This window comes from Enhydra lutris, unplaced genomic scaffold, assembly GCF_002288905.1.
Source record: "Enhydra lutris kenyoni isolate GAN:26980312 unplaced genomic scaffold, ASM228890v2 scaffoldscaffold13, whole genome shotgun sequence".
NCBI classification, from domain to species: Eukaryota; Metazoa; Chordata; class Mammalia; order Carnivora; family Mustelidae; genus Enhydra; species Enhydra lutris.
In genome coordinates this window covers 38,023,029-38,046,742 of record NW_019154097.1, presented here as the reverse complement: position 1 = coordinate 38,046,742, position 23,714 = coordinate 38,023,029, and the positions used below count along the sequence as shown (strand labels likewise).

Below are 23,714 nucleotides of genomic sequence, written 5' to 3'. Positions count from 1 at the left end.
CCACCTCGGGGATGATGGGGGAGGCTGCCCGGAGCGCAGGGTTCCCTGTGGCACCCTGCCCCTCCTCCCTGCTCCCTGCATCCTGGGGTTTGTGGGGGTCAGTCCTTGGGTCTGACTGTGGAATGGGCAGGACTCATCCCTGTTGAAGCAGAGGAGTCGACCCCCCGGCAAGGGGCCAGACACACTGGGGGAGGGGCCTCCGCCCCTGGCACATGCTCGTGCTTCTGACACACGCCCCAAGCTGTGTTGAGCAGATCGTGAGGCAGCAAGGTCTCTGCCTCCAGAGGAGAGGCAGGACCCCGGGGCCTCGAGCCCGGCTTGGAGCATCCTGGCTCCTGAGGCAGGAGGGAGACACTCTGGCGATGCCAGTACCTGGCTCCTGGTGAAGCGAGCAGGTGGGTTCTCCAGAAAAAGGGAGCCTCCTTGCGAGGGGTGCTGGGAAATGCCTCTCGGGAGTCGGGAACCCCCAGCAGGGAAAGGGCCGGCTGCCCTGGCTCCGTGCTGCAGCTCACACACACCCGGCGCCCCAGGGAGCTCCCCGGGAGGAGCCTGGTGCCCCCATCCCTTTTTCTCCTGATGCCCCCTCTCCTGCTCATCACAAAAGCAAATCCCAGAGCCCCTGAGGTTCCCAGCAATGCTGCCCAGCTCAGAGCCTCCTCCGTTCTCTGCTGTGGGCCAGCCCAAGGTCCAGTTCCCATCTTCCTTAACCCCAGAGCCAAAGGCCTTCCTTCTCTGGCCCTATCTCCTGGTGGCCTGGGTGTGCTGGCAGGACGCTAGCCTCCACGCACCAAGTGCCTCTAGGGTCACTGCAGGTTCTGGGGAAGAGCAGCAGGTTGGGTCTCCTCTTCAATTGCAGAAGCAAAATCTGAGGTCGGGAGAGGTCCAGGGAGCTGCCCAAGGCCCTTAGGATATGGCAGAATGCAGTCTCCCAATGCCTGCCCCCTTCCCACCATAGTCCATTTCAGGCATAGCTGGTCCTTGAATGCCTCCCTTGACCACAAGCTCACTACCACCTGGCGCAGTCCTGGCCATGGTTCCAAAGTTTCAGTGTCAGGAAGATCTTCTGGGAATTGAGCTAAAACCCTCTTGCCCATCATGTCTACCTCTCATTTCTGCTTCTGCGCCTTGAGTCGGGCAGAGGAGACGCGACTCCAGACCAGAGTTCCTCGACCTTTGGGGCCAGATGCGTCTCCGGGGTGTGCGGAGTTGGGCTGGGGGCTTTGTCTGCACCGGAGGGTGTTGAAAAGCGTCTGTGGCCTCGAACCCCCAGAGGTCAGTCTCCCAGCTAGCTGTGACAACCCCAAATGCCTCCAGACAGAGCTGCACGGCCCCCTGCCTGGGGGAGCTGCCATCCTTCCAAAAGGACAAAGATTTGAGGGCAGCCCCAATGGCCCCACCTTGTTCAGAGCTGGAAGGACCCAGCTCCTTCTTCTCCACTGTGGGGTCCAAAGAAGCCAGTGCTGCTGGCCAGGAGCCCGAGCCCGAGCCCCAGCATGGCTGCGATCTGGGCCACATCCTGCCCCAGAAAGCAGCGGTGCACCTGCTCTCCCGAGAGTGCTGCTGGGCAGGGGAGGGTGCCCGGCTCTGTGGCGGTCATGTCTGAGCTCCACCATGATCCTCTGAGCCTCCCTGGAGGCCATGGCGAGGTTGAGCTAAGGGTGACTCGAGACACTCATGGAGGTAAAACAGACCGTCTGAGCAAGGGGCTCACCGCAGCACATCTCTGCCGTCCCTGGCCCTCTGTGCCTGTTTACCCAGTACTCCTGTAGACCGGGGAGTGGGTCAGGTTCCCTCCTCTTCTCACACTTGCGAGTGTGGAGTCCTCCTACTTCTGGGTGAGATTGCCAAGGGCAGGGCCAGCAATCTGCCATTACTGTCTTAGAACTCTTCGTCTTGAACAAGGAGCGGGGGCTCGGGTGTGTTCCGGCAGAACTATGCTCTCTGTAGCTGGTCCCGGCAGGGTTGCCATGGGGTGTCCCCGCTGGCAGGGGCGGGCGTGGGTCTGGGACTGCGGGGAGGGCTGAATGGGATGTTGGGTGGGGAGGGGCGCTGCCCGCCCCAGTCAGGCACGTCTCCCTCCCTCCACCTGCCCGGACAGATGGAGCAAACCCGTTTTCTCAGCGGCTGGCCATGGGCGCATGTGCATGGAAGCCCAGCCCCGCGAGGTGGCCCCACCCCCCTTACTGACCCGGGCCTCTCTTCTGCTTCCTAGACGAAGAAAGGGTATCAGAAGACTGTTCTGGAGATCGACACGCCCAAGGTAGAGCAGATACCCATCGTGGACATCATGTTCAATGACTTCGGTGAAGCGTCACAGAAATTTGGATTTGAAGTGGGGCCGGCTTGCTTCCTGGGCTAGGAGCCACGAGCCCGGCCCCCAAGAGCAACCTCGTGACCTCAGCGCGCCATCTGCGGGCGTCCTGGACAGTGAAGGCCCCTCGTCCCTCCCCTGACCTCGTCTGCGCCCGGCTCCGCACCGAGCCAGACCCCAAACCCACAGAGAGCAAAGGGAAAGAGCCAAGTCCCCCACCCGGAGCTGAATCACATGACCTAGACAGCCCACAGCCACCGGGCCCCACCGCCGCATCAGCCCCGTTCTGTCCCCACCGCACGCCACAGGGACGACGACGAGGCCACACTTGTCGCCGCCGTGCCGGCCGATCTGTCTGCATAGAGAGGCCGCCGGGCCAGGGCGTAGGCTGCGGGATTTGGAGATCACTTTTTTTTTTTTTTTTTTAAATTCAACTTGAAGATGTGTATTTCCCCTGACCTTCAAAAATACTCAGAGGCAAGCCTCGCAAAGGTCACCCCCTTCCAGCCAGAGCCTCTGTTCTCAGCTACACGATCCATTCATGGGCCAAATGTCATTCTGCACGTGCCTTTCCGATGGATTAAAGGTGCTTTCGTCTTTGTGAGTTTTAAGTAAATATTTGTATTGTATTGTCGTACGTGTTCAGTGTCCCCGACTTTCAATCACGTATGTCAGCCCGGCTTCCGTCCCGCTGGGAGGGTGGGGAGGGGGGTGGGCGTCCAGTTCCCGTGAGGAAGGGGCAGCTCCATCCCCACCTGCCAGACACGTGTGATAAGGTGGAGGCCCACCCGGGCTGGCAGGAGGCCGCGCTGCTATTGGAACAGTGGGTGCCCGGACCCCTTTTCAGATGATTTTTTGATGAGCTCTGGATGTTTTTTTTTTAATGGAGAGGAAAAAAAAAACCAAAAAGAACCTGATACTTTGCCTTTCCTACATGCACTTAGATTAAATCGCGGGCATAGATTAATTTTAATTGCTTCCTTTCCCCGTTTTTCTCCCTGCGGAGCCTGATGGGAGAGTGTCCCCCAGAGTGGGGAAACCACATTCTGTAGATGATAATTAAACGAAAATTGGTGCTCACTTTTACCCTTTTCCTTTGTGGTGCTATCTGTTTTGAGATCTCCTTGAAAGGGGACCCTGGGGTCACCTGGCCGTGCCTCCTCCTCCCGCCTCTCTTGGTCCCGGTCTCTGCCTACACGGGGCATGGGTCCCTGCTGAGGACCGAAGGGTGGGCGCTTGCCACCGTCCTTCCTGCTGGCCCACGTGCTTCTGCGCCCCGAGACCGCGGCGAGGCCCGTGGCTTGCATTACGTTGTGCTTCTGTGATTGGAGAAAACACACCCGTGGTCGAAGATGCCGCCGGCGCTGTCCGCGGTGGCCGACGAGGAGGTCGTCTTCGGTTCGCAGAATGTTTGGTGCTAATTTCTGTTTGTGTTCAGAACTGAGCTGAAGCTGCGTGCGCAGACGGGGAGATGTGCAATGAACTCGGGGGGTCTCCCTGGGGCTGCCGGCGGGGGCTGCTGCCCCACGTGAGCGATTGGGATTTCCACCCGCAAGCATCCTGGGGACCAGCGTCAGCCGGCCTGGAGCTCGGGGCTGGGGGGGCTGCTTCGAGAGCGAGGGCCAGGCGGCCGCCTTCTGCGGACGGAGGGCCCGAGGGACCAGCCAGGAAGGGCTGCCCCTCACTGTGAAAAGCAACGCCCTTTCCTTCCGTGCCGGGGGGAGCTGGCGGGGCCCCCGGGCCCTGCTCGGCCCCCTTGGGAGACGCTGTGACCCGCGGTTCTGGTGCTGTCCTCTGCCCGCCGGGCCGCCCTTCCCGCTGGGGAGACCACGGCAGAGCCCCCCCGGCCAGGGCGTCACGAACACTCACTAGTATTTCCCGCATCCCCGCGGACGTGGAGTCTTGCTGTCGCCAAAGAGAAGTCCGGCTCCGAGGTTCTCCCGAGCCCAGGAGGCTGAAATGTGCCAATGACTCTCACATTGTCTCTTCCAAAGCGAAGCCGTATCCGAGGACGGCCACGCGGTGCCCCGTGGGCCTTGTCTAGGTCATGTGATTCCCCCCGAGTCCCCCTCTTGCGCTGTCCTCATCCTTGTGGCCCCTTCAAAGTTGTTGTCATTCTACGGAAGTCAGACGTGTCCCCTTCTCCCAAGGCCACCTTGCCATGGTATACTGCAATAAAGGACTTCTTACGTTTGCAGACGCTCTCCGGTGTGGTTCTTGTTCCGCCTCCTCTCCGAGGGAAGGGGGAAAACCGACCAACAGAAAACCCACAGCGAAGGGTCTAGGCCTTCGGGCCCTTAAAAACACGATGTCAGGTGACACCTGCCCTTTGCTAGAGAAGCCCATAGGCGTGTTCCCGAGTCCTGTCTGTGATGCCCAGGAAGGGGCCTTTCACAGTCGTTTAACCCTGTGTGACGCAGACGTCCTTGAGGGGTCGCCCAGTGAGTGAGCTCACCGTCTCCACCGCGAACAGATGCGATGGGCGGTCTTCCCGGTGTGCCGGGGCCTCCCCCTGCGAGGAACCGCTCTGTGTGGAGCTGGTGGCCGCAGAGGGCGGGCGGTGCCGCTGAGACGGCGCATCCCCCGCGAGCGGACGGAGGACGGAGCCGTTCCGGGGGGCTGGCAGGATGTGGCTGGGCACCAGCTCAGGGATCCAGGCCTTGGCCGTGCAGACTCCCCCCTCCTCGGGGTCCCTGGTGCACGTCCCCGACCTCCCCACGGCACTGTCTGGCTGCACCTCTGGATCCCCCCTGAGCTCGTGGGGCTCGTCCGGCCGCCGACCCCCAGAGCTGCTCCTGACCCCAGCTCCCCCAGGCCGTAGCTGGGGCTCCCTCTCACGTGCCGTCGGCCTTGATCTCCGGAGCAGCCGCGTCCCCAGTGGACCCGGAGGGGGTCCTCGGCTCACCCGTGAAGAATCTGCCACGGAGTGAGAGACGTGTTCGCTGCTTCAAGCCAAGTACCCGGGAGTGTTTGCTGCTCCGCCAGAGCCTGGGCCGCGGGCCTCCGGGTGTGGTCCTGGCACCAGCAGCACCAGCCGCGTCCCCTCGGTCCACATGCAAGTCCACGGACCTCCGAGCCTCAGACACAAGGCCTCCTCGGTGACTTGCTGCCCGCTCGGGCTCCGGACCTGCCGGCCATCCTGAGCGCGATGGAAACGGGCCCGAGAGCCAGAAGCTCGTCTTGCAGAGCCACGGGGCGGCTGGCGGCTGGGGCAGCTCCGACCGCTCTTCACCCCTGCGGCGGCCCGCGGGCAGGTAATATCTGAGGGAAGCGGCCGGAGCCAGAGGGCGGCGGCCAGGCCAGGCGCTCTTGACCGCATGGGAAGGTGGTTCAGGGCAGACACGCATTCTGGAAGGAGCCGGCGAGGACCAAGGACCTCCAGGGCTGAAGGACCTTTGTCAGACCAGTGTGGACGCTGAGAAGCACCAGGGGACACGCCAGGCTCGGCTCGGCCATCAGCGGCGTGAAAGACCAACTCGGCGCGGACTGTGGTGGCCCTGGATGAAGGAGGCAGGGCCACGCGAGGAGCGGCCCCCGTCGCTGTGGGACGGGCCCGAGGGCCGCGGTGGGGAATCAGGAGGGAGAGGGGCTGGCGGGCCATGCAGGGGGCACCGTGGAGCTGGGGGACCCAGCAGCGGCTGCCAGCGGGGTGCGGGGTACCGCTTGTGACAGCCGTCCCAGAGACCACGCCACCGTAGCCAGAAGGTGTCAGGGGCTGGGACTCCTGGAGCCCCACGGGCCCCGGCGGCTGCCCCGAGTACCCAAGGCTGTGGCAACGGAGGCGGCTGCTTTGCTCTCAGTCCCAAAGGGGAGCAGACTGAGGCCGGGGGCCGGGCGGGGACTGAGAGCTGGTCCTGACTGAGGCCTGCCTGGGGAGAGTCCTGCAGAGCCCCTGGCGTCTCTGGGCCTCCTCCATCCGTGAAACCGACCGGACGCCAGTGCCTGTTGCTCAGCTGGGTTAAGGGGAAGAGCCGGCATGTGGGGACACGGCCCTGAGCCCAGAGCCCAGGGATGCTTGCAAGGGGGTGTCCCCGGGACTGGATGCAGGTGCCGCTCTCCTCCACCCACTGTCCATCCTGCCAATTCGTCAGCAAGAGCTCGCCGGGTGCCGCAGCCACCACGTCCAGGCCGGGCCCTGTGGAGAAGGGAGTCGAGACATGACCTCGACCTTCGCTTCGGTGTCAGGAGAGATGAGAACTTGTGGCGGTGACCGTGTCCCAGCCCGGCCTTGTTGCGGATGGGGGTTCAGGGTCCACAGCTCGGGGTCCAGCTGGGAGCCCTGTTTGTGCGTGGGCCCGCGGGGGTTGGGTGGTGGCTGGCTCTTCTGTTAGTGCTCCCAGAGGGCTGCGTCTGCTCTTGCTGGGCCACCGGCAACGTCTGTCCCCAGGAAGGAGCCAGCAGGTCATTGTTCACAGTCTGGAGCTGGAAACCGTTCAAGTTTTCCCATTTTGAAAAGTGTCCTCTGTCCCCTTATCCCAGCACTACTGCCTCACGTTGGAGGGAGAAGGGGCACAGAGGAGGGAGGGAGGTGTGAGCACCGGCCTGGCAAGAGGCCCCTGTGGCTGCAGAGCTGAGCTCCCAGGCCCCAGGTGTCGGGACACAGGTCCCTCTGTACCTGCCGGGGCCCTCGGCCTCCAAGAGCTGTGCTGGGCCCAGCTGGGGGGGGGGGGGGCAGCGCCTTCATTCGGACAACAGGTGGGTCACCTGTGTGATGGGCGTGCACACACCTGCCGCAAAGTCAGCCTGGCAGTTGGGGCCCAGGAGGGCTGGGAGCCCACGGACAGACGCCCCGGGGAGAGCCCACATGCCTCTGGCAGTGCCTGCTCCCAGGGCCTTTCCTTCTGGGAAGGGACTTCTGCGGGAAGCAGCTTCTCCCACCCCCGTCTTCCTTGCCCCAGCCTCCTCCTCTCGCCCCCAAGAGGTTCTACTACAAACCTTCCTTCATTTGTCTGGGGGATGTCCAGTTTAGTGACCGTCAGCCGCAGGTCAGGCTCTAGGGCAGCAGAGGCAGAGGCCCCTCTGCTCGGGTCTCTCTCTCGGGTGGAAACAGACATAAGCAGACAGAAGAGCGGGAAGCCTGTCCGGAGGGTAAGAGCCCAGGAAAAGTAACGTGCATAAGGGATCCAGGTGTCCCTTTTCTCTAAGCATAAACAAAACCGTATAAAGTGAGAGAGAAAATGTGCGCCTGCGTGCGGGGTGCGTGCGTGCGTGTGTGTGTGTGTGTGTGGTGGGTGGCGTGTACGTGATGTGTGATGTGGCAGGACCCGTGTTTGGCCCGCTCACCCCTGGAGCCATGTTGGGACAGAGCCAGCATCTGCAGTCACCCAGGTGACATGTGACCGTGCAGGGACATGCTGAGAATGGTCACAGTCTGGGTATTTCTAACATGGAGTCCGCAGGGCTTGCTGAGAGAGGTAGGATAGTGCAGAACAGGGAGCCCAAGGGGGACACCAGCTTGGGGACCAGATCCCCGGTACCACGGGCAGGTGCGGGCACCATTTGTACGTGGAGACACAGGTGCGGCAGATGAATGGAGAAAGGACAGCTGTCTCCGTGACCCAGACTCAGATGCCACCAATGCCCAGTACTCGGAGCCTCCGTCTGCCCATGTGTAAGATGGGACACACGACACACGACACAAGGGTCACTGCTGATACACCTGTGTCCTTGAATGCCTGAGGGATGAGATCGTGGGTTTCACAAATTGCCCACTGGGGAGGGGACAACTCATGCTCATGGGAGGAAGCGGCCCCAGGCAACCACTGCTGAGTGCGGGGACAACGTGGTCCTCTGGTGATGGCCCCTGATGTCTGCTTCCCCTAACCTGCCCGTCCACTGATATCACCCGTACCACTTCCCGAAGGCGCCAATTCTCTGTGGAGCCCGAGACCTTCTAAAGCAGACGCCCTGGGCATGGGAGTGGCTAGAACCCCACAGGCTCTGTGATTGGTAGGGGCTGGGGGCCCCGCAGATACAGCCATGTTCCTCCCGCCCACCCAGACTTCTGCAGGTGGAACCCCCCTTCGGCCTGCCCCCCACCTGCCCTTGGCCACCCTCCCCACCTCAGCACGCCCATGACACCCTGCACGGCACGAAGTGGGCTGAGCCTGTACCTGCAACGGATTCACAGGCCAACCGCGAACTGGCGGGGCCCGAGACGTCACTCCGAACAAAGTCCGAGCTGCGCAGAGTCATGTAGAGCTTCTATACACGGGGGAGGTACAAACATGTAGGCAACAGATAACGGATCGGATGTGTGAAACGTGAGGCACGTGGAGGCTGCCAGAGCGTCAGGTACTTCTGACCGGGCCAACGCTGTCCGGACCATTGAAAAGGAGTCGCCTCGCTGGGTCCGACAACCTCACGTGTGAGACTTTATCACGAGGTCGAGTTCAGCTGAAGAGGAAGCGGACCGAGGGGCCCCCAGCAGAGGCCACAGGAACCGCGGCTGCCAGGGGCCCTCTCCCTGCAGCCCACCTTCCGCACACGGGGAGATCCGCCCGCCTGCCTTTGCTGCCCCTCCAGCAGCCGGGCTGTGCTTTTTTCCCCCGGGCAAGAAAATACCTCTTCCCAGCAACCTCCCAGGAGTAAATATTCAACAAAAGCCACGTTGCACAAAACATCCTGCCTTTTTTGTTTTTCCTTCCCGAACGGACAAGAGCTGTCGTGTGGGTTTGGGAGAAGTCCAACTCGCGGGTGTTCGTTGGGAACTGACATGGTCTCTGTTGCAAGGATCTGGCTTTCCCTTTGGGATTTTCTCAAATTCACTTTAAACTGAGGAAGTGCTACAAGAAGGACTCGAGTTTCTGGAGAGACAGACAAGAAACCACTTCCAGGGTTTGTATTATTCATTACTACATCAAAATCACCCCAAAACGTAGAGCTTCCAAACAACACACCCGAATTAGGTCACATGCCTGTGCTCCCATGGATCCCCACTTTGGGGCCTCACACAACGCAGGCAAGGTGCCAGCCCCGGCCAATGTCTCACCCGGAAACCCCACCAGGGAGAGACCTGCGGGACTTGCTCACGTCGTTGGCCAGAGTTGTTGCCTTGAGGGCCATCGCACTGAGGGCCTCAGGGATCAATGACAGTTGGCTGGAAGCCTCTGGTGCCTGGCATGGGGTTTCCCAACTCGGCAACACATCATCCAAACCAGCAAGGACGCAAGTCCGCTAGTCAGCCGGAAGCACAGTCTTTCGCAGGCTGGTCATGGAAGGGACAGCCCAGCAACTTTGCCAGACTCCCCTACTTGCAGGCAAGTCCTCTGCTCAGCCCGCATGTAAGGAGAGGGATCACCCAGGGTGAGGATACCAGGAGGGAGGGGACCCCTGGGGGCAGCTCGGGGACTGCAGCTGTCGCATTCATGAGGCGTGTATGCAAATGCTGGGTGTGTTCCTCGGCAACCTTGTAACCTTAGGCTCGTTTTTTAGCCCCTAAGGGGACAGGTCAGAGTCACGCCAGCTGCCTGGTTTCCTCATCTGTAACATAGAGGTAGCGGGTGCTTCACCAGGCTGTCGGGTCAGATGAGATCATGCATGAGAAGCCTGTGTACTTGGGCCTTAGCACCAGTGTCCTGTAAGAGCTCTGCGTCCCCGGTGTCCATCCAACCACATCTGTGCTACTCGCCCGCTGGTCTCAGGACGCCGAGCATCACACCGCGAACATCAGTCACTGAGCAGCCTCTAAGGGTCAAACACCTCTCGGGGGTTCAGGCAAGAGCATCTGGTTCACAACGAGCTCACCGGACATCTGAAGAGGACTCAGGGCTACACCCCAGGGCACCTCCGGGGGCGACCAAGTCAGTGCCAAAGCCTGTGGTTCCAAAGCCACAGGCTGAGCCATGGTGGACGGGTGTGTGCCCCTGGAGGAGGTGGAGGGACGGGAGAGCAGAATTATGACGGGTACAGAGGACGTCTTTGGAATTTCTTGTGCCTACCTCTGCAATATTTGTCTGTCTGTGAAAGGACTGTTTGGGTTTGTGCGTAGAGGGGGCCCCTTGCCCTTGAAGGCTGGCTACTGGAGCCGATCCCTTGAGGTGGATATCCCAGAGGAGGAGAAAGGAACACGGGAGGGGTGGTTGACCATGGAGGAGCAGAGAGCTCCATTTCCCATGACTGCAGCCTACGCAGCCTCGGGGGCACTCAGGGTGCCTGGCATCATGGCGTCCGTTTGCCCTCGTGCAGCCCCAGCTTGGGCCGCTGCAAATGCCACGGGTGCGTGCACGGAGGGGCCGCAAACCTGCCTTCGGGTCAACAAGGAACATGGAAACAGGGCCACCAAGTGTCCACTCTGCGTCTCCAGGGCTCCACTACCTGGGAGGCGTCAATAGGCTACCACAGGGGTACACGCTCCGAGGAGGGGTCCCCGCAAGCACCCGTCATCGAGAGGCTTCATGGAGAAGAGGGTTTGGCCCAGGTCTGGACGACGTATTGGCTGTGACTCTTGTGACCCTGCTTCCTCCACATCGGCTGGGGGAGAGCCCTCCTGATGGGCTGTGTCTCCTCCTCCAGGGCCTTCCCAGGACCAGTTGGCTAGGTGGCTGCAGGCAAAATGCCCCCCAGCCACAGTCATGGGACACCAGACACGATGCTGCCTTCCCCAAGTTCTGCGGGCTTCAGGTCTGCTCGGAAAGGCACGAATCCCAGCACGTGCTCCTCAAGGCCAGCGGCATTCCTGAGCTCGTGGCTCTGACTCAGCTCTCTGGTGTCTTGCCCACAGGGCCCTTGCAATGGCCTGGCAGTCACTTAGGGGACACCTGACACACCATACAGACTGCAAATGAGCGTTGGTCACCCTCACCCCACTGGGCACGTTCCCTAGAGGCAGAGGCTGGTGAAACTTTCAGTTAGAGACCAGCTTGGCCCAGACTTTGGTTCTGGCAACAATCGGTGGGGAGTAGAGTGGACTGTCCATCAGGCTCCAGACCTAGGCTCATGGATGGACCAGAGAATGTCGATCTGGGGCTCCATGTCTGGGGCTCCAGGGGCCAGGTGAGGTGAGAGATTTGGAGTTAAGGAAGAGGGACTTGTAATGGGTGAGGAGACACCGTGACTTCTTCATACTCAAGCAAAGCCTGCGGACTCAGAGGCCAGGCCCTGAAAGTCACTGGAAAGTGTTGGCCAACGGCTCTCACTCTTGAGCCTGTGTCAGAGTCACCTGAAGGCTCATCCTGTTTAGTGCGGGAGTGCATACCGGTGTTCCGGCATCAGTCAGCTCCTCCCATGCTGGTCCCCACTTTGAGCTCCTCCTTTATCCTGACACCTGCCTCCTGGCTCTGTCTCAGCTCCACTGAGCTCTTGTCCCCCTTCTGTAAGACTGCCCCCTGAGAAACTGCGTGTCTGACTCACGGCCTTCAGTTCTCTTCTCAAATGCCACCTCTGCCAAGCGGCCCTGTGGAACGAAGAGCTTCTACTTCTAGGGTCTGGAAACCGGAAGATAGCTTACATTGTCCTAACACTCCACCAATAGAAACAGAAAGTTCTAGAGTACTGGTGAAAACAAACTGTTTCAAGTCACTGCGGAGTGACAAAAAGCAGAAACTGGATGTAGGGTCAGCCCTAGAGAAGGGAGGCATGTGGGACACAGGTGCCATCCCCCGACTTTCTCCTGAGGGCCCTCCCTGGTCCTCGAGATGTGGAGGGGTGTTGCTCAAGCAGAAGGAGGCTGTCTTAGCAGGCTGGGGACTTGGAGTCAGAGATCTAGGCTACAGAGCAGTGGAGGTGAGCTGGGAAATCCTGAAAACAAGAAGACACATGGGGAAGAACCCAAAGCTCATCACACCAGCCTCCCCTGTCCTTGGCTGGCTGCTGGGGGAGCCGTTGGCAGGCTGACACAGCTGAGTGGAGATGCCAGCATTCCCCGGTGCCCGGAGGCTCCTTGAGTTCAAGGGCAGTCATTTCGATGGATCTGATAGACATGTCAGGCTTTCTGTTGAAACCCCAGGAGACCCAACCCTGGGATGGGTATCCCAGGACTGAAGTCATCCCTTAGGATCAGGGACAGAATAGGGCCACCCTAGTAAGCCCGGGCCCAGAGCTACCAGCACAAAGCTCAGCTCTCTTCCGAGAACGAGCCCTGAGCCCTGAGTCTCTGCAGCACCGTGTCCACAATGTCTTGCATAGAATCAAAGTTCACTAGACACGCAAAAGAAGGAAAATGTGACCCATGATCAAGAGGGCAAAAGTCGACGGAAACAAATGAATGGTGTCTCAGATGTTGGAACTTAGAGACACAGGCTGCAAAATACGTAGATTAATGTCGTATAATATCTGAGAAAAGATGGGTGCCATGGCTGAGGAAGTGAGGGATTTCAAAAGAGACAAGGGAACTTTAAGAAATGAACCAATAGTAAATATTAGAAATAAAAACTTGTAATCTCTGAAATAAAAAAAGAATTCATTGAACGGACAACACAACTCCGAAAATACCCAAATGGAAGCATGGGAGACAGGTTTTTGTAAAAAGTGAATAAAACCTTCATCACCAGGAAGGTACCAACCTGACCTGCAAGAGCCATTTCGTTGTTGGCGGAAGTGGCAGGGAGGGGGGACGGGGACGGAAGAATGTACAAGGAAATGTGAGCCCCAGATGGCTACATTCAAGCAATAACATGAGTCTCCAGACCAAGAACTCCGTAGAACCCAAGCTGGGGAAAAAGAAAGAAAATCCCCTCCCCAGCGGACGGCTGGAAACTGCAGGGGTTGAGGGACGGGAGAGGCAGGCAGCAGGGATGGGGTGGGGGCCAGACCAGCCTGGTGCTGGGGGACCGGGCTGGGGGGCTTCTCCTGGCGAAGGAGGGCCGAGGGCAGAGGGCAGCGGAAGCATGTCCGGAGGTGCTGAGAGGCAGAAATCCTTCACCTAGACTCTAACGAAGCTGGGATTATAAGTGATGCTGAACTAAGGATACTTCCGGAGCATCGGAAGCAGAGGAGACGTGTTGCCCACAGACCCACGTTCCCCAAAGCGAGGAAGAAGTTCTTCAGGATTCCAAGTGGAAATGCAGATCCCGAAGAAGACGAGAGCAGCAGAGAAGGTAAATGTGCGTAAAACACTCCCCCGCCTTTTAAAGAGGCTGTTGAACGACAATTGAATTTTTAAGATGCAAATAAGAAAAATGCATTTCAGGGGCTCATAGCATCGAGCAGCAAACCCATAACAGCTGTAAGGAAAGGATTGTGGGACGTTCGCATGTGAATTGTGACCTGGCGTGCTGGTCACCGAGGGGGACAGTGATGATGGAGAGGCTTTGAGCGAGTCCCCGCCCGGCCACCGACTGTCACACAAAGCGGCAGAGCCCAGGCGTCAAGGCAGAGGGAGCGTGAAGCGCGCAGAAACCAGGTTGACCCAGCGAAGACGAGGCAGGAGAGAGAAACGCCCGGGGCGCGGACAAGAGCGAGCTGGTGCACGTCACCCGAGCATGTCCGGTGTTGCCCTGGATGTTAGCTGGGCGGGCGGGTCGCCTGGGAAACCAGGATCCCCGGATGCGCCGCTTACGAGAAATGCGTCTCCTGGGATGCAAGTCCATGAATGAGGGCAAAAGCATCACGATGCAAACCTTGAAAACACACTCCCTGGGTAGGGTCTGTCCTTTGTCCGGGGTGCTCAGCAACACCTCCTCCCCCACCCCCACCGCTGGCACATAAGCCTCCGGAGGGGAGGCCAGACGGGCCCATTCCTGTTGTGGGGGGCTGCCCAGGAGGGGCCAGTGGCGAGCGGATAGGGCCCTGGGCACAGACTTCCAAGCCTCTTACCACGGGACGGAGACCTGGCTGAGCCGGATTGCGGGGGTGGGAGACTGGACAGAGGGAGCAGGACAGAGGGAGGCAGGGGGCAGGGGTGCGAGCATCCCACGGACTCCGGGAGCTGGGTTCTAATCCTGGTGCTCGGGCAACAAGCTGTGTGACCCCCAGACCGGCTCCTTCCTTCTCTGGGCCTTGGTTCCCGCATCGATGGCCAGAGACGCCCTTCAAGGTGCAGCAGAGCACATGGGCCTGACCCTTGCCTGTGGACTCGTGTCCCCTCTGTGCTGTCTCCCGGGGGTCCTGCGTGGCTTCTTGCCCAGAGACCACTGCTCCTCCCGCTACGGTCTTTACCATATGTGAATCCAAGTGCGATCTGTTCCGAGTGTTAGAGTCGTAACTTCCAGAGTCCAGGGATCCGAGCTCCTCCGGGTGTAAGAGGCACGTTTTCGGGCTCTCTCGGAGGCCCCGTGAGTAATCCTTGTTCCGTTCGCTCATTTAGGGGATTTCGGCCGAAAACATCATCAGTGCGTCGGTGAAGTGAACGTCTCCCAGTTCTCGCTTCAGCCTTTGCTTGTCTGCCCTTAACGGAAGCCACAGGCATCAGCTGACCTGGACAAAACTCATCAGGCAACCAGGCAGACAGGCGGACGTGAGGAACCCGGGGCTCGGTTCCCGTTCCACAGCCGAAACACAGCACTCTCTCCGCACGAGGTCACCGGCTGGGTCTGCGACCCCGGCTCCCATTTTCACCTGGACTGTCCGGTTGTTCCTCTAACAGGCCAGATTCTCATCCCTGTTGCCAACGCTCAGAACACCGGACCGTCGAGACTTTATGCTCCAGTATCTGGACCGTTGCGTTTCGGTCCCTCGACCTGTCCTCATGCTGTGGGACGGCCGTCCCCGATGGTGGAGCCGGGCCATGAGGGCAGGACGCCGTGGCTTCCAGCTGTGGCTCTCGGGGCCTGGCTGTCTGCATCTGTCCAGCCCCAAACTTTGAGGGCAGACCCTTGAGGGAGGTCTGGTTCCGCGGGTGCCCAGGACCACGCCTCTCCCCGCTGCTGGGGTGTGGCCTCTCCCCACCGCGGACCAGCCCAGGTTGAGGGTAAGCGATGCACCCTCCCAAGATAGGCCCCGTGGGCTGTGGTTTATTTGCAGATTGTGGGCACTTGATAAAAAGGACATGTGGGGAGAGGCTTGTCCTGACCCGCCTCGTCCTTCTGAAGACAGCCCCCCGCAAGGGAGCCGAGACGCCACCCCTGCGGGCGTGTGGTCAGCCGGCCACGAGGCCAGGAGTGACCCCACATGCAGACAGCCGGTCACAGACTGCCAGGCCTTTGGAGGTTCCTCTGAAGCTGGGTCACCTCTCCTGAAGCAGGTCCTCTGCCCAAGGGGCCACACCCTCCTGCCCCAGGACGATGGCATTTGGGCCAGATTCCAAGCCGCCAGGGCAGCGGAGACACCCAGTTCCCCTCCTGTCTCCCCTCTGAACCCGCAAGAGGCCGCAGGGAGTTCTTAGGACCACGCGGCTCGCAGGCACTGAGATGACCTCCAAGGGACGCCTGACCTTCACAGGTTGTGGTTTCACTTGGGGTCACGGTTCTAAGGTCACGCCTGGGCAGGGGCTACTGGTGGGTGGGGTGGGGACGCAGGCCGACTGCTAACTCCCCCACTGGGATGCGCCTGCCTGGGGCCCGTGTCGCACGGCCCAGGGCAACTACGTGTGACCTTCCCCCGCCCCCGGCCCCCACCCGCTCCCCCCAGCCTGCAGCTCCCCCAGCGTGGCCCACAGCCTGTCCTCCATCCACGTCACCGGCCCGGCCTCCCGCACCACTCCCAGGGCAGCTGGTCGGAGGCCGACTTGGCACCCAGGCCAGGGGCTCTCCAGCGGCGTCTGCTCTGCCCTTCCCTCCCTCCCCTTGGACCCACCAGAGACTTGACCCCGCTGCCCGCCAGCGAATGGCTCCCCGAAGCCTGGCATCCTGGGGAGGCCCCGACGCGCATCCCACAAAGCTGGGGGATGAGGGCCGGCGTTCTGGACATTCGTCCGAGACGCACACAGGCGGGCTAGCCCTGTCCCACACACTCCTGGGGGGAGGGTCCCTGCCGAGGGGAAGTGAGACTGTCACACAGGACGTTCATCAAGTAGGGTGTGGGGCTGGGTCGCCTCCGGCCTCGGGAGGAAGTGGCCACCGTGAGAAATAAAGCCAGAGGTTAAGGCGGCGGCCGCGGCCTCACAGAGCCCAGGAGCTCCCGCAGCCACACAGACCAGAGCCATGGAGCGGAGCCGAACCGCCGTCAAGGCCCTCGTCGCGCTCTTGTGCACCGGGGCCTGGGCCGCCGCTGACACCTGTCCAGGTGAGTCAGACGCCAGGGGAGCCGCACGGACCAGGACCAGGTCGACCACGGGCGGCCTCCACTGGCATGCCAGGCCCCAGCTCGGCCCGCCGCCAGCATCCCTTCATTATTCCTTGTGATCGCACGTTTGAAGTGTCCTTTGCCAGAAAAGGAGGTGGGTGGGCAAAGGAGGAGACACAGCCCCACCCGGAGGTGGTCAGCGCCCCTGGTCCGCGCCGTCGGCACGGAACCCGGCACGGGATCCTTCTCCTCTGGGTCTCGGGGTCCACGAGCCAGGGGGGCGTCAGCAGGGTTCATGAGCCGGAGATGATCCTCTGGTCCCGCTGCTTGTGGTGTGTGAAGGCAGAGAGCGGGACGCCCCCAGGTCAGACTGTGCTGTTGGCACCGGCGCTGGGAGACCTCAAGCCAATGCTCTGTGGCTCTAGGTTCTGGGGATAGGGGAGTCGCACCATGTCTCTGAGGGGCAGGACAGGACAGGCTTTTCCTGGCCAGCAGCTCTCACAAGCCATTCCAGCTGCGCTGGGCTGTGGGAGGTTCTGGACTGGCTGGGACGGCGCAGGTGCACGACCAAGTGTCCACGGGCCACTCTGCTCCTCGCTAGTGGGGTCGGGCAGGACGGGGACACAATTTACACTGAGTATCCCAAGAGAGGTCTGATGCATGAGGCCGGAAACACGCATGGGACCTTTAAGGGATATCAGGGGACAGTTAATTTTTTTCCGTAAACATGTCTTGTTTCCTAATGTGCCTAAAATAGCCAAGTATTCTTTTTTAATGAGAAAAAATTAAGCAAAAATAAACATGAAGACTACATTGACCTGAGCAGTGAGGTGAGGACCCAAGACATCCCAGGTGGTGGCAGCTGCCATGTCCTCCCCAGGGGCCTGTGGTGTCCGTGCCCCCCATGGCACCCGCAGGCCTCGTGGAGGCATTTCTGACCTTTTCATCCACATGATTCAACTCCACCAAGTAAATAACCCTCTGCTCCCAGCTCTGCGGGCCCGGCTCTGTGTCCCGGGAGCCAGCACAGCCCTCTCCAGGGCACCCACAGGGACCCCTTCTGGCTCAGGACTTCTATGAGTTCATGCCTGAGGTCTGGGGGTGACCCAGACCTCAGGCGTGAGGTCTGAGGTCACCCACGGTGACCCCAATTCCCCAAGTTCCTTCAAATACTCATTGTTCGTGTCTCCCGAGAGTCCCCAGTATGCGGGAAGCTCTTTCCAAACGCCATGGATCCCGCTCAGATTCTAAACAGGGGCACCATCTGACGTTCGCTCCCCCGCAGCCCTCGTCCGGTGCTCCCGGGGCCCTGAGGACAGAAGCCCAGAGGGGTTGAGTGACTTGTCCAGGGACACACAGCACAGAAGAGCCGGGGTGCCTCAGGCAGGGAGGACTCCCAGGCCATCTCCTCCGGCCAGACCCGCACACACAGTAGGGCAGAGGGGGGATAGAGCAAGTCTACCCCAGATGGGAAACACCCGCCTCCAGGCTGACCCTGCGGGGGTCCCGGCGGTCTGCCCGGGCCCGAGGTCCGCACACAGGCAGGAGCCTCGGAGCGGGCGGCCAGTGTGCGGGACCTGCGGAGCCACCAGGCGCAGGGGAAGGCACTGACCGTCACTCCGTGTTTCCCTGCAGAGGTGAAGGTGGTGGGGCTGGAGGGCTCCGACAAGCTCAGCATCCTCCGGGGCTGCCCGGGGCTGCCCGAGGCCACAGGGCCCAAAGGAGACGCAGGCATCAATGGAGAGAGAGGTACGTGCACCGGGCCGGGGCGGGGTGACCCAGCGCCCGCTCGTCTCCAGCTGACCCGGGGGTGGGCTAGGCCCCCGGCTCCCTAGTGGCCGAGGCTGCTCCGTCCACCCCGGGGGCAGCGGTTCTGTGGAGAAGTGGCGCTGGGCGGGCCTTAGGACTCGGGACAGAGAGCTCACGTGGGATGGTGGCGGCTGCACCTTTGCCCATGAGGCCCGTGTCCGTGGAATTTGCAGGAGCACCTGGGTCCCCTGGAGTCCCTGGCAAGGCAGGACCACCGGGACCCAAAGGTAACAACGGGATGAAGGGCGACGGCCCCTCGCAGGACCCCGGGCTCTGTCCACGGAGAAAGGAGACAGGAACACAGACAGAGAGGGACAGGGAGATGGGGAGACGGGGACATGGGGACACAGGGACACAGGGAGGAGGACAGAGAGAGAGAGAGAGACAGGGGAGGGACACGGACGCAGATAGAGGGACAGCGGGGCTCGGGTTGTATTTCCGAGGAGCCTCAAGTTAGCGCCTGACCAGAGTCCTGACCCAGGGAATGTGGTCCACAGGGACCTCTCCTTCCCGGGGACGGGATCCCAGGCCTTGGTGTTCCTCCCCAGCTTGGAGACCCTGGCGTTGGAACCCTTGGAAAGCCAGCAGAGCAATGAGGGTGCCCTGCCCGGAGCGGGAGGCCTGGGGCTCGGCCCCCACAGACCCCTGAGGGCAGAGCAGACGGGGGTGTCTGAGTGTCCAGGCGGCCTCTCCCTGACCACACCCCCCTGTGTCGGGGGTCCTATCCTCCTGTCTCTGCTCCAGGGGACCGAGGGGACAAAGGAGTGTGCGGGGAGAAAGGTGAGTCGGGCTCGCAGTGCTGGGGCTTTGTCCACGTGTGGGTCCCCGAGACCGCAGTCAGCCTGGCGGCATCTGCTGGGGGAGGGTCTCAGACCCGAGTCCCTCTTCCGTCAGGGAAGTGCCTGGGAGGCGCGCAGGGTCTGGGTCAGGGCTGGGCTCGCTGGCCCGGTCGGTGAGGGTGCGGAGCCCGGCGTCTGCGCGGGGACCCAAGGGATGACAAGACAGCGTTATTGCTGAATGTGGACACTGCCCTTACCTTCGCCGTTTATTCGCATTTCTTTATCAGACAGATTGTAAGAGGCAGAAAAGGCAACTCACAAACTCGAAACCCAGTCCCGTGCTCCGTGCACAAGTAAAGAGGGCAGGACTGGGGCACAGACCCGAGCCCGACGTCCCCTAGGGTCTCCCCAGCAGAGGATCAAAGGGAAAGTGGGGGGAGCTGACGCAGACCAGAGAGACCCAGACGAGTCCATTCCCGCGCCACTGAGGACCTGGGGCCCTGAGGAGATGGCTGGCTCGGGGTGCATGGCGAGACCCTGAGTGACGGCGCTGACCCAAGGGCCCCAGTCCAGGCTAGACACAGGGACCCAGCAGACCGGCTCACAGGGACGGGCAGTCCCAGAACCCATTTCTGGGACTGGACAATCTGCCCTGGACAGATCCTGACCCTATGTCCATGCTGTGTGCCAGCCAGGGAGCACCTGTGGCTGAAGGGGACGGGGTGCCCATTGCTAACCCGTGATATGTGTGTCCTGTCCCCACGAACAGGAGAGCCTGGGCCTCAGTCCTGTGACACAGGTGACTGACCACGCCACCCACCTCCCCCCGCTTCCCGCTCACCAGAGGCCAGCCCCACGCTCAGCCGGGCTCCAGAACCCAAGGACCACACACTCTTAGACACGTTTCCCCTCTGCGGCTACTCAGCAATGGGCAGCCGGCACCTGGCAATGTTCTCGGGAAGCCCAGATGTCCCCTGAAGACCAGGGGTCGGTGGACTCGGGTGGGGCGGGTCTGGGAAGGGATGGCCAGGTAGACTGGGCTTGGCCATCACGGCTGGGGCCCGGGCCTTGGAGTCTGTCCAGGCCCAGGGTCCCCTCCCCCCTACCCAATCACACTCCCCCACTCCCCACCGTACCCGGCCCAGGGCGCCGTGCCTGACATCAGCCTCCCCGTCTGTCCCCAGCACCTCGGACCTGCAAGGACCTGCTCACGAGAGGGCACTTTCTGACCGGCTGGCACACCATCTACCTGCCCGACTGCCGGCCGCTGAGCGTGCTGTGCGACATGGACACGGACGGCGGGGGATGGACCGTGAGTGTCGGCGGCCAGGGGACCGCCCAGTGGTGCGTGGGGACAGTGGGCTCTGCCTGGGGATCCCACAGAGCAGCTCGTCCGCTCGCAGGGAGGTCACTATCGTGTGACCGTTGTCAAAAGGGCCGGATGCCCCCGTGAGGCCGACCCGTCCCCCTGGCCCAGGCCGGGGCGAGCCAGGCACCTTGGTGGGGCATAAATGTTACGGGACGGACTGCAACGTTGGGGCGAGGCCCAGAGGGAGCGCAAACCTCTAGCTGTGTGGCTTTGGGCTTGTCGCCCACCCTCTCTGGTCCTCCTGTTTCCCCTCCCTCAGCTGTGGGCTCTGCCCACCCCTGGGGTCGCACATGAGGCTGCACAGCCATGCCGGGGGCTCGGCCGGGATGACCCCTGAGCCACCACATAGGGTGGGCCCCTGAGCCGCGGACCCCTGCAGGGCCCCGGCCCGAGCCCTCCCGCCGTCCACAGGTGTTCCAGCGAAGGAGCGACGGCTCTGTGGATTTCTACCGCGACTGGGCCGCGTACAAGCGAGGCTTCGGCAGTCAGCTGGGGGAGTTCTGGCTGGGGAATGACAACATCCACGCCCTGACCGCCCAGGGTAGGTCCCCGACCTCCACCTGCCCCCACCCTGAGCCGTGGACCCCGCCCTCCTCCTGCCGGGTTGGCTCTGTTCCGGGCCCCCTACGCGTGGGAGCCAGGCCTTCATCTCACACACCAGGTGGGAGCACGTTACGACCGAGCTGAGGGACTCCGGCAAGCGTGAGGCCACTGGCTTCTTAGATCCCGAGACAGGAGGGACCAGAGGCCTCGGGGGTGGGCTCCACGTCCAGCCGAAACCCCACCTTTCCCGACACACCGGCCCCAGGGAGCACACGACCTTCCCACCGCAGGAACGCACGAGCGGTTACCGCACGGGGCTGGAGTGATGTCCCAACCCGCGGGGAAAAGGCACACTGTTGACGGAGCACAGTGTCGTGCCCCAGCGCGTGAGCACGAGGAGGGCATGTCGGGGGCGGAAGGACCCTTGGCAAGTGGTTTCCACGGCCCGTCCTATATCCACGGACGTCGTCCATGATTGTGCCAACCCTGGATGCCGGGTCCACACAGCCCCTCCACCCGTCCCTAAATTCCCACCTGCCAGCCCCGGGTCGAGGGTCCCTCTGCTGGGACCTCACAGCCTTTCTGCCCCAGGAACCAGCGAGCTCCGGGTAGACGTCGTGGACTTCGAGGGCAACCGCCAGTTTGCCAAGTACAGCTCGTTCCGGATGGCGGGCGAGGCCGAGAAGTACAGGCTGGTCCTGGGAGCCTTTGCGGGGGGGCAGCGCAGGTGAGTGTCCGCCCCGGGCCGGGGGCCTGGGCGGCAGCGCAGAGGGACCTGCTTCCCGTCCTGGCTCTGCCTCTTCCTCAGGGAGAGTGGAGGCGGCCGCCAGACGGGGCTCTCCCTCCATACGTGAAGAAATGTTACCCACACCTCATGGTCCCTCTAGGTCAATGGGACCCATTTAGTGGAAAGTGCAGGAAGAGGGGCTCTTCTTCTTACTGCCACTATTGACACAAACAGGGACAGGGTGATAACGGAGCCCATCTCTGTGGATCCTGGGTTCCTGCTTCACGGTGCCTGGTGCTCTCTGCTGAGCAACCTAGGAGCCCAGGGCTGGGAGTGGCCTCCGTCCAAGACAGGGTGCCTGCCAGCTGGGAGGGACAGACGAGATGCCAAAAGGCCAAGGTCACTGTACCAGAGAGCAAGTGTTCACAGGCATCCTCTGGAGTTGTGCAGTGCACAACCTGAACTCCTGGTCACTCAGTGCTTACCTAGAACTAGGATCCAAATAAACCGGCCCACTCTCCCTCCACACAGGTGATTCCCTGACATACCACAGCAACCACCCGTTCTCCACCAAGGACCAGGACAATGTCTCAAGTCCAGAAAACTGTGCTGAGCGCTACCAGGGGGCCTGGTGGTATGCTGATTGTCACCTGGCGAATCTCAATGGTCTCTACCTCGGGGGCTCCCATGAGACCTTTGCAAATGGCATTAACTGGAAGTCGGGGAAAGGCTACAACTACAGCTACAAGGTGTCGGAGATGATGGTGAGGCCCGTGTAGCACGGGGCCATCCACGCACACAGTGGCCACAGGGAGGGCTGGTCTGGACCCTCTCAGGGCAGGGAGATCTGGCTTGGGGTCCTCAGCCTGGTGCCTCCTGGGACCCCGTGTGCTTTGTGCCTTTCACCCACGCTAACGCCCCTTCTCCCTTCCAAGCTGGTGAGAACAGGGAACCCTGATCTCGACAGTCACACATTTACTCAATAAAGACATTTGCTTCCTCGCTCGGCACACGTGGGCGTCACCTGTCTTTCCCTGACCACGGGTCACGCCGCCGCCTCTGTTCTTTGGTTCCCGCCCCACCGTGGATGCTGAGGGAGTTTCTGGGGCTCTCGGGTCAGGAGTTGGCGCACAGGGCCCGTGGCCGTGCCCTTTGCCTCCGTGTGCTGGTGGCCACGGTCTGTGGTCCCCTGGCCTTTAAGCTGCTGACACGGCAGAGTGGCCGGACACAGACCGCGTGCCCACAACCGTAAGTCCTAAAGTCTTCCCCAGGCGGCCCTTGAGAAAGTGTCTGCTGACGCGAGGTCAGAGGTGACCTGGCCTGTTCCAGGCCCAGCCCGGGCCCCAGGTCCCCTACTCGGCCTCCCACTCCCTCCCGGGCTCCCGTGGGACGCACTCAGGACAGCCTCAGACATGGAGCAAGGCTGACCATAGGCCTGCGGGTCCCTGGGCAGGAACAAGACCGAGGGGGTATAAGGTAGCACGTGTGGCTGCTCTGAGCGACCCGGGGGAGGGGCGCACGGTCCGAGGGTCCAGGGTCAGGCGTCCCCACACCTGGCCAGCAGGCATGCGGGGCCCGGACAGTCCCCCGCCTTTAGGCCGGCAGGACATCAGAGAGACGAAAGGGGCATTCGCTTGGGAACCTGTGTCTGCCCAGCGGCCTAGTGAACCCTCTCTGCCACCCCGCCACCCCATGTGCCCTCAGGGGACCCCATCCTCAGCCTGGTCAGCGGGTCCCCACAATGGCTGGCACTTGGCCCTTTGTGCCTTTCACGTCCCCCTAGACCCATGGTGACCGGTCCGACTTTGTGGTCTACTTGTAGAGAATCTGGGAGGGCTCAAGGGGGATCCCACCCTCCTTCCCCCCCAGGCTCTCTCCTGGGCACTTCACTGGTCTCAGAGCCACACAGAGCTTCTAGCAGATGGGGTGTGTGGCGTATCTGGATCCTTCTGGATCACGTGCGTGGTTTCTCTCCGTTCCTGGAGGGAGCTGTGTCCCGAGGATCTGGAACCACTGCTCTGTCCTTGGGCTCCCTGACCCGCCCCTGCTCTGAGGGGAGCCCATGCAGGACCCCAT

At 61.7% G+C, this 23,714-nt stretch overlaps 2 protein-coding genes across 5 annotated transcripts in view; both read left to right on the top strand.

Moving 5' to 3' along the window:
- Nucleotides 1-2,945, top strand: part of LOC111145660 (collagen type V alpha 1 chain) — a 142,383-nt gene extending 139,438 nt beyond the window's left edge. For all 4 annotated transcript variants that reach the window (XM_022500738.1, XM_022500735.1, XM_022500734.1 and 1 more), the window contains one exon: nucleotides 2,213-2,945. In XM_022500738.1, the coding sequence (XP_022356446.1) occupies nucleotides 2,213-2,359 (147 nt within the window). In that variant the 3' untranslated portion in view covers nucleotides 2,360-2,945. The remainder of the gene's footprint in view (nucleotides 1-2,212) is intronic.
- A 13,384-nt stretch (nucleotides 2,946-16,329) lies between these two features.
- LOC111145473 (ficolin-1-like) lies at nucleotides 16,330-22,648 on the top strand. Its single transcript, XM_022500368.1, has 9 exons — nucleotides 16,330-16,411; nucleotides 18,047-18,160; nucleotides 18,394-18,447; nucleotides 18,965-19,000; nucleotides 19,769-19,798; nucleotides 20,184-20,311; nucleotides 20,780-20,909; nucleotides 21,503-21,633; nucleotides 22,166-22,648. Exons 1-9 carry the CDS (start codon nucleotides 16,330-16,332, stop codon nucleotides 22,415-22,417), a joined length of 957 nt encoding a protein of 318 aa, XP_022356076.1. The 3' UTR covers nucleotides 22,418-22,648.
- Nucleotides 22,649-23,714: the final 1,066 nt, after the last annotated feature.

Bases quoted from the DNA above. Each gene is read 5' to 3' on its own strand.
- LOC111145473 (XM_022500368.1), top strand. From the start codon at position 16,330: ATGGAGCGGAGCCGAACCGCCGTCAAGGCCCTCGTCGCGCTCTTGTGC. The intron at 19,001-19,768 runs GTGAGTCGGGCT...CCCCACGAACAG, and splicing joins AGGAGTGTGCGGGGAGAAAG to GAGAGCCTGGGCCTCAGTCC. The intron at 19,799-20,183 runs GTGACTGACCAC...GTCTGTCCCCAG, and splicing joins GCCTCAGTCCTGTGACACAG to CACCTCGGACCTGCAAGGAC.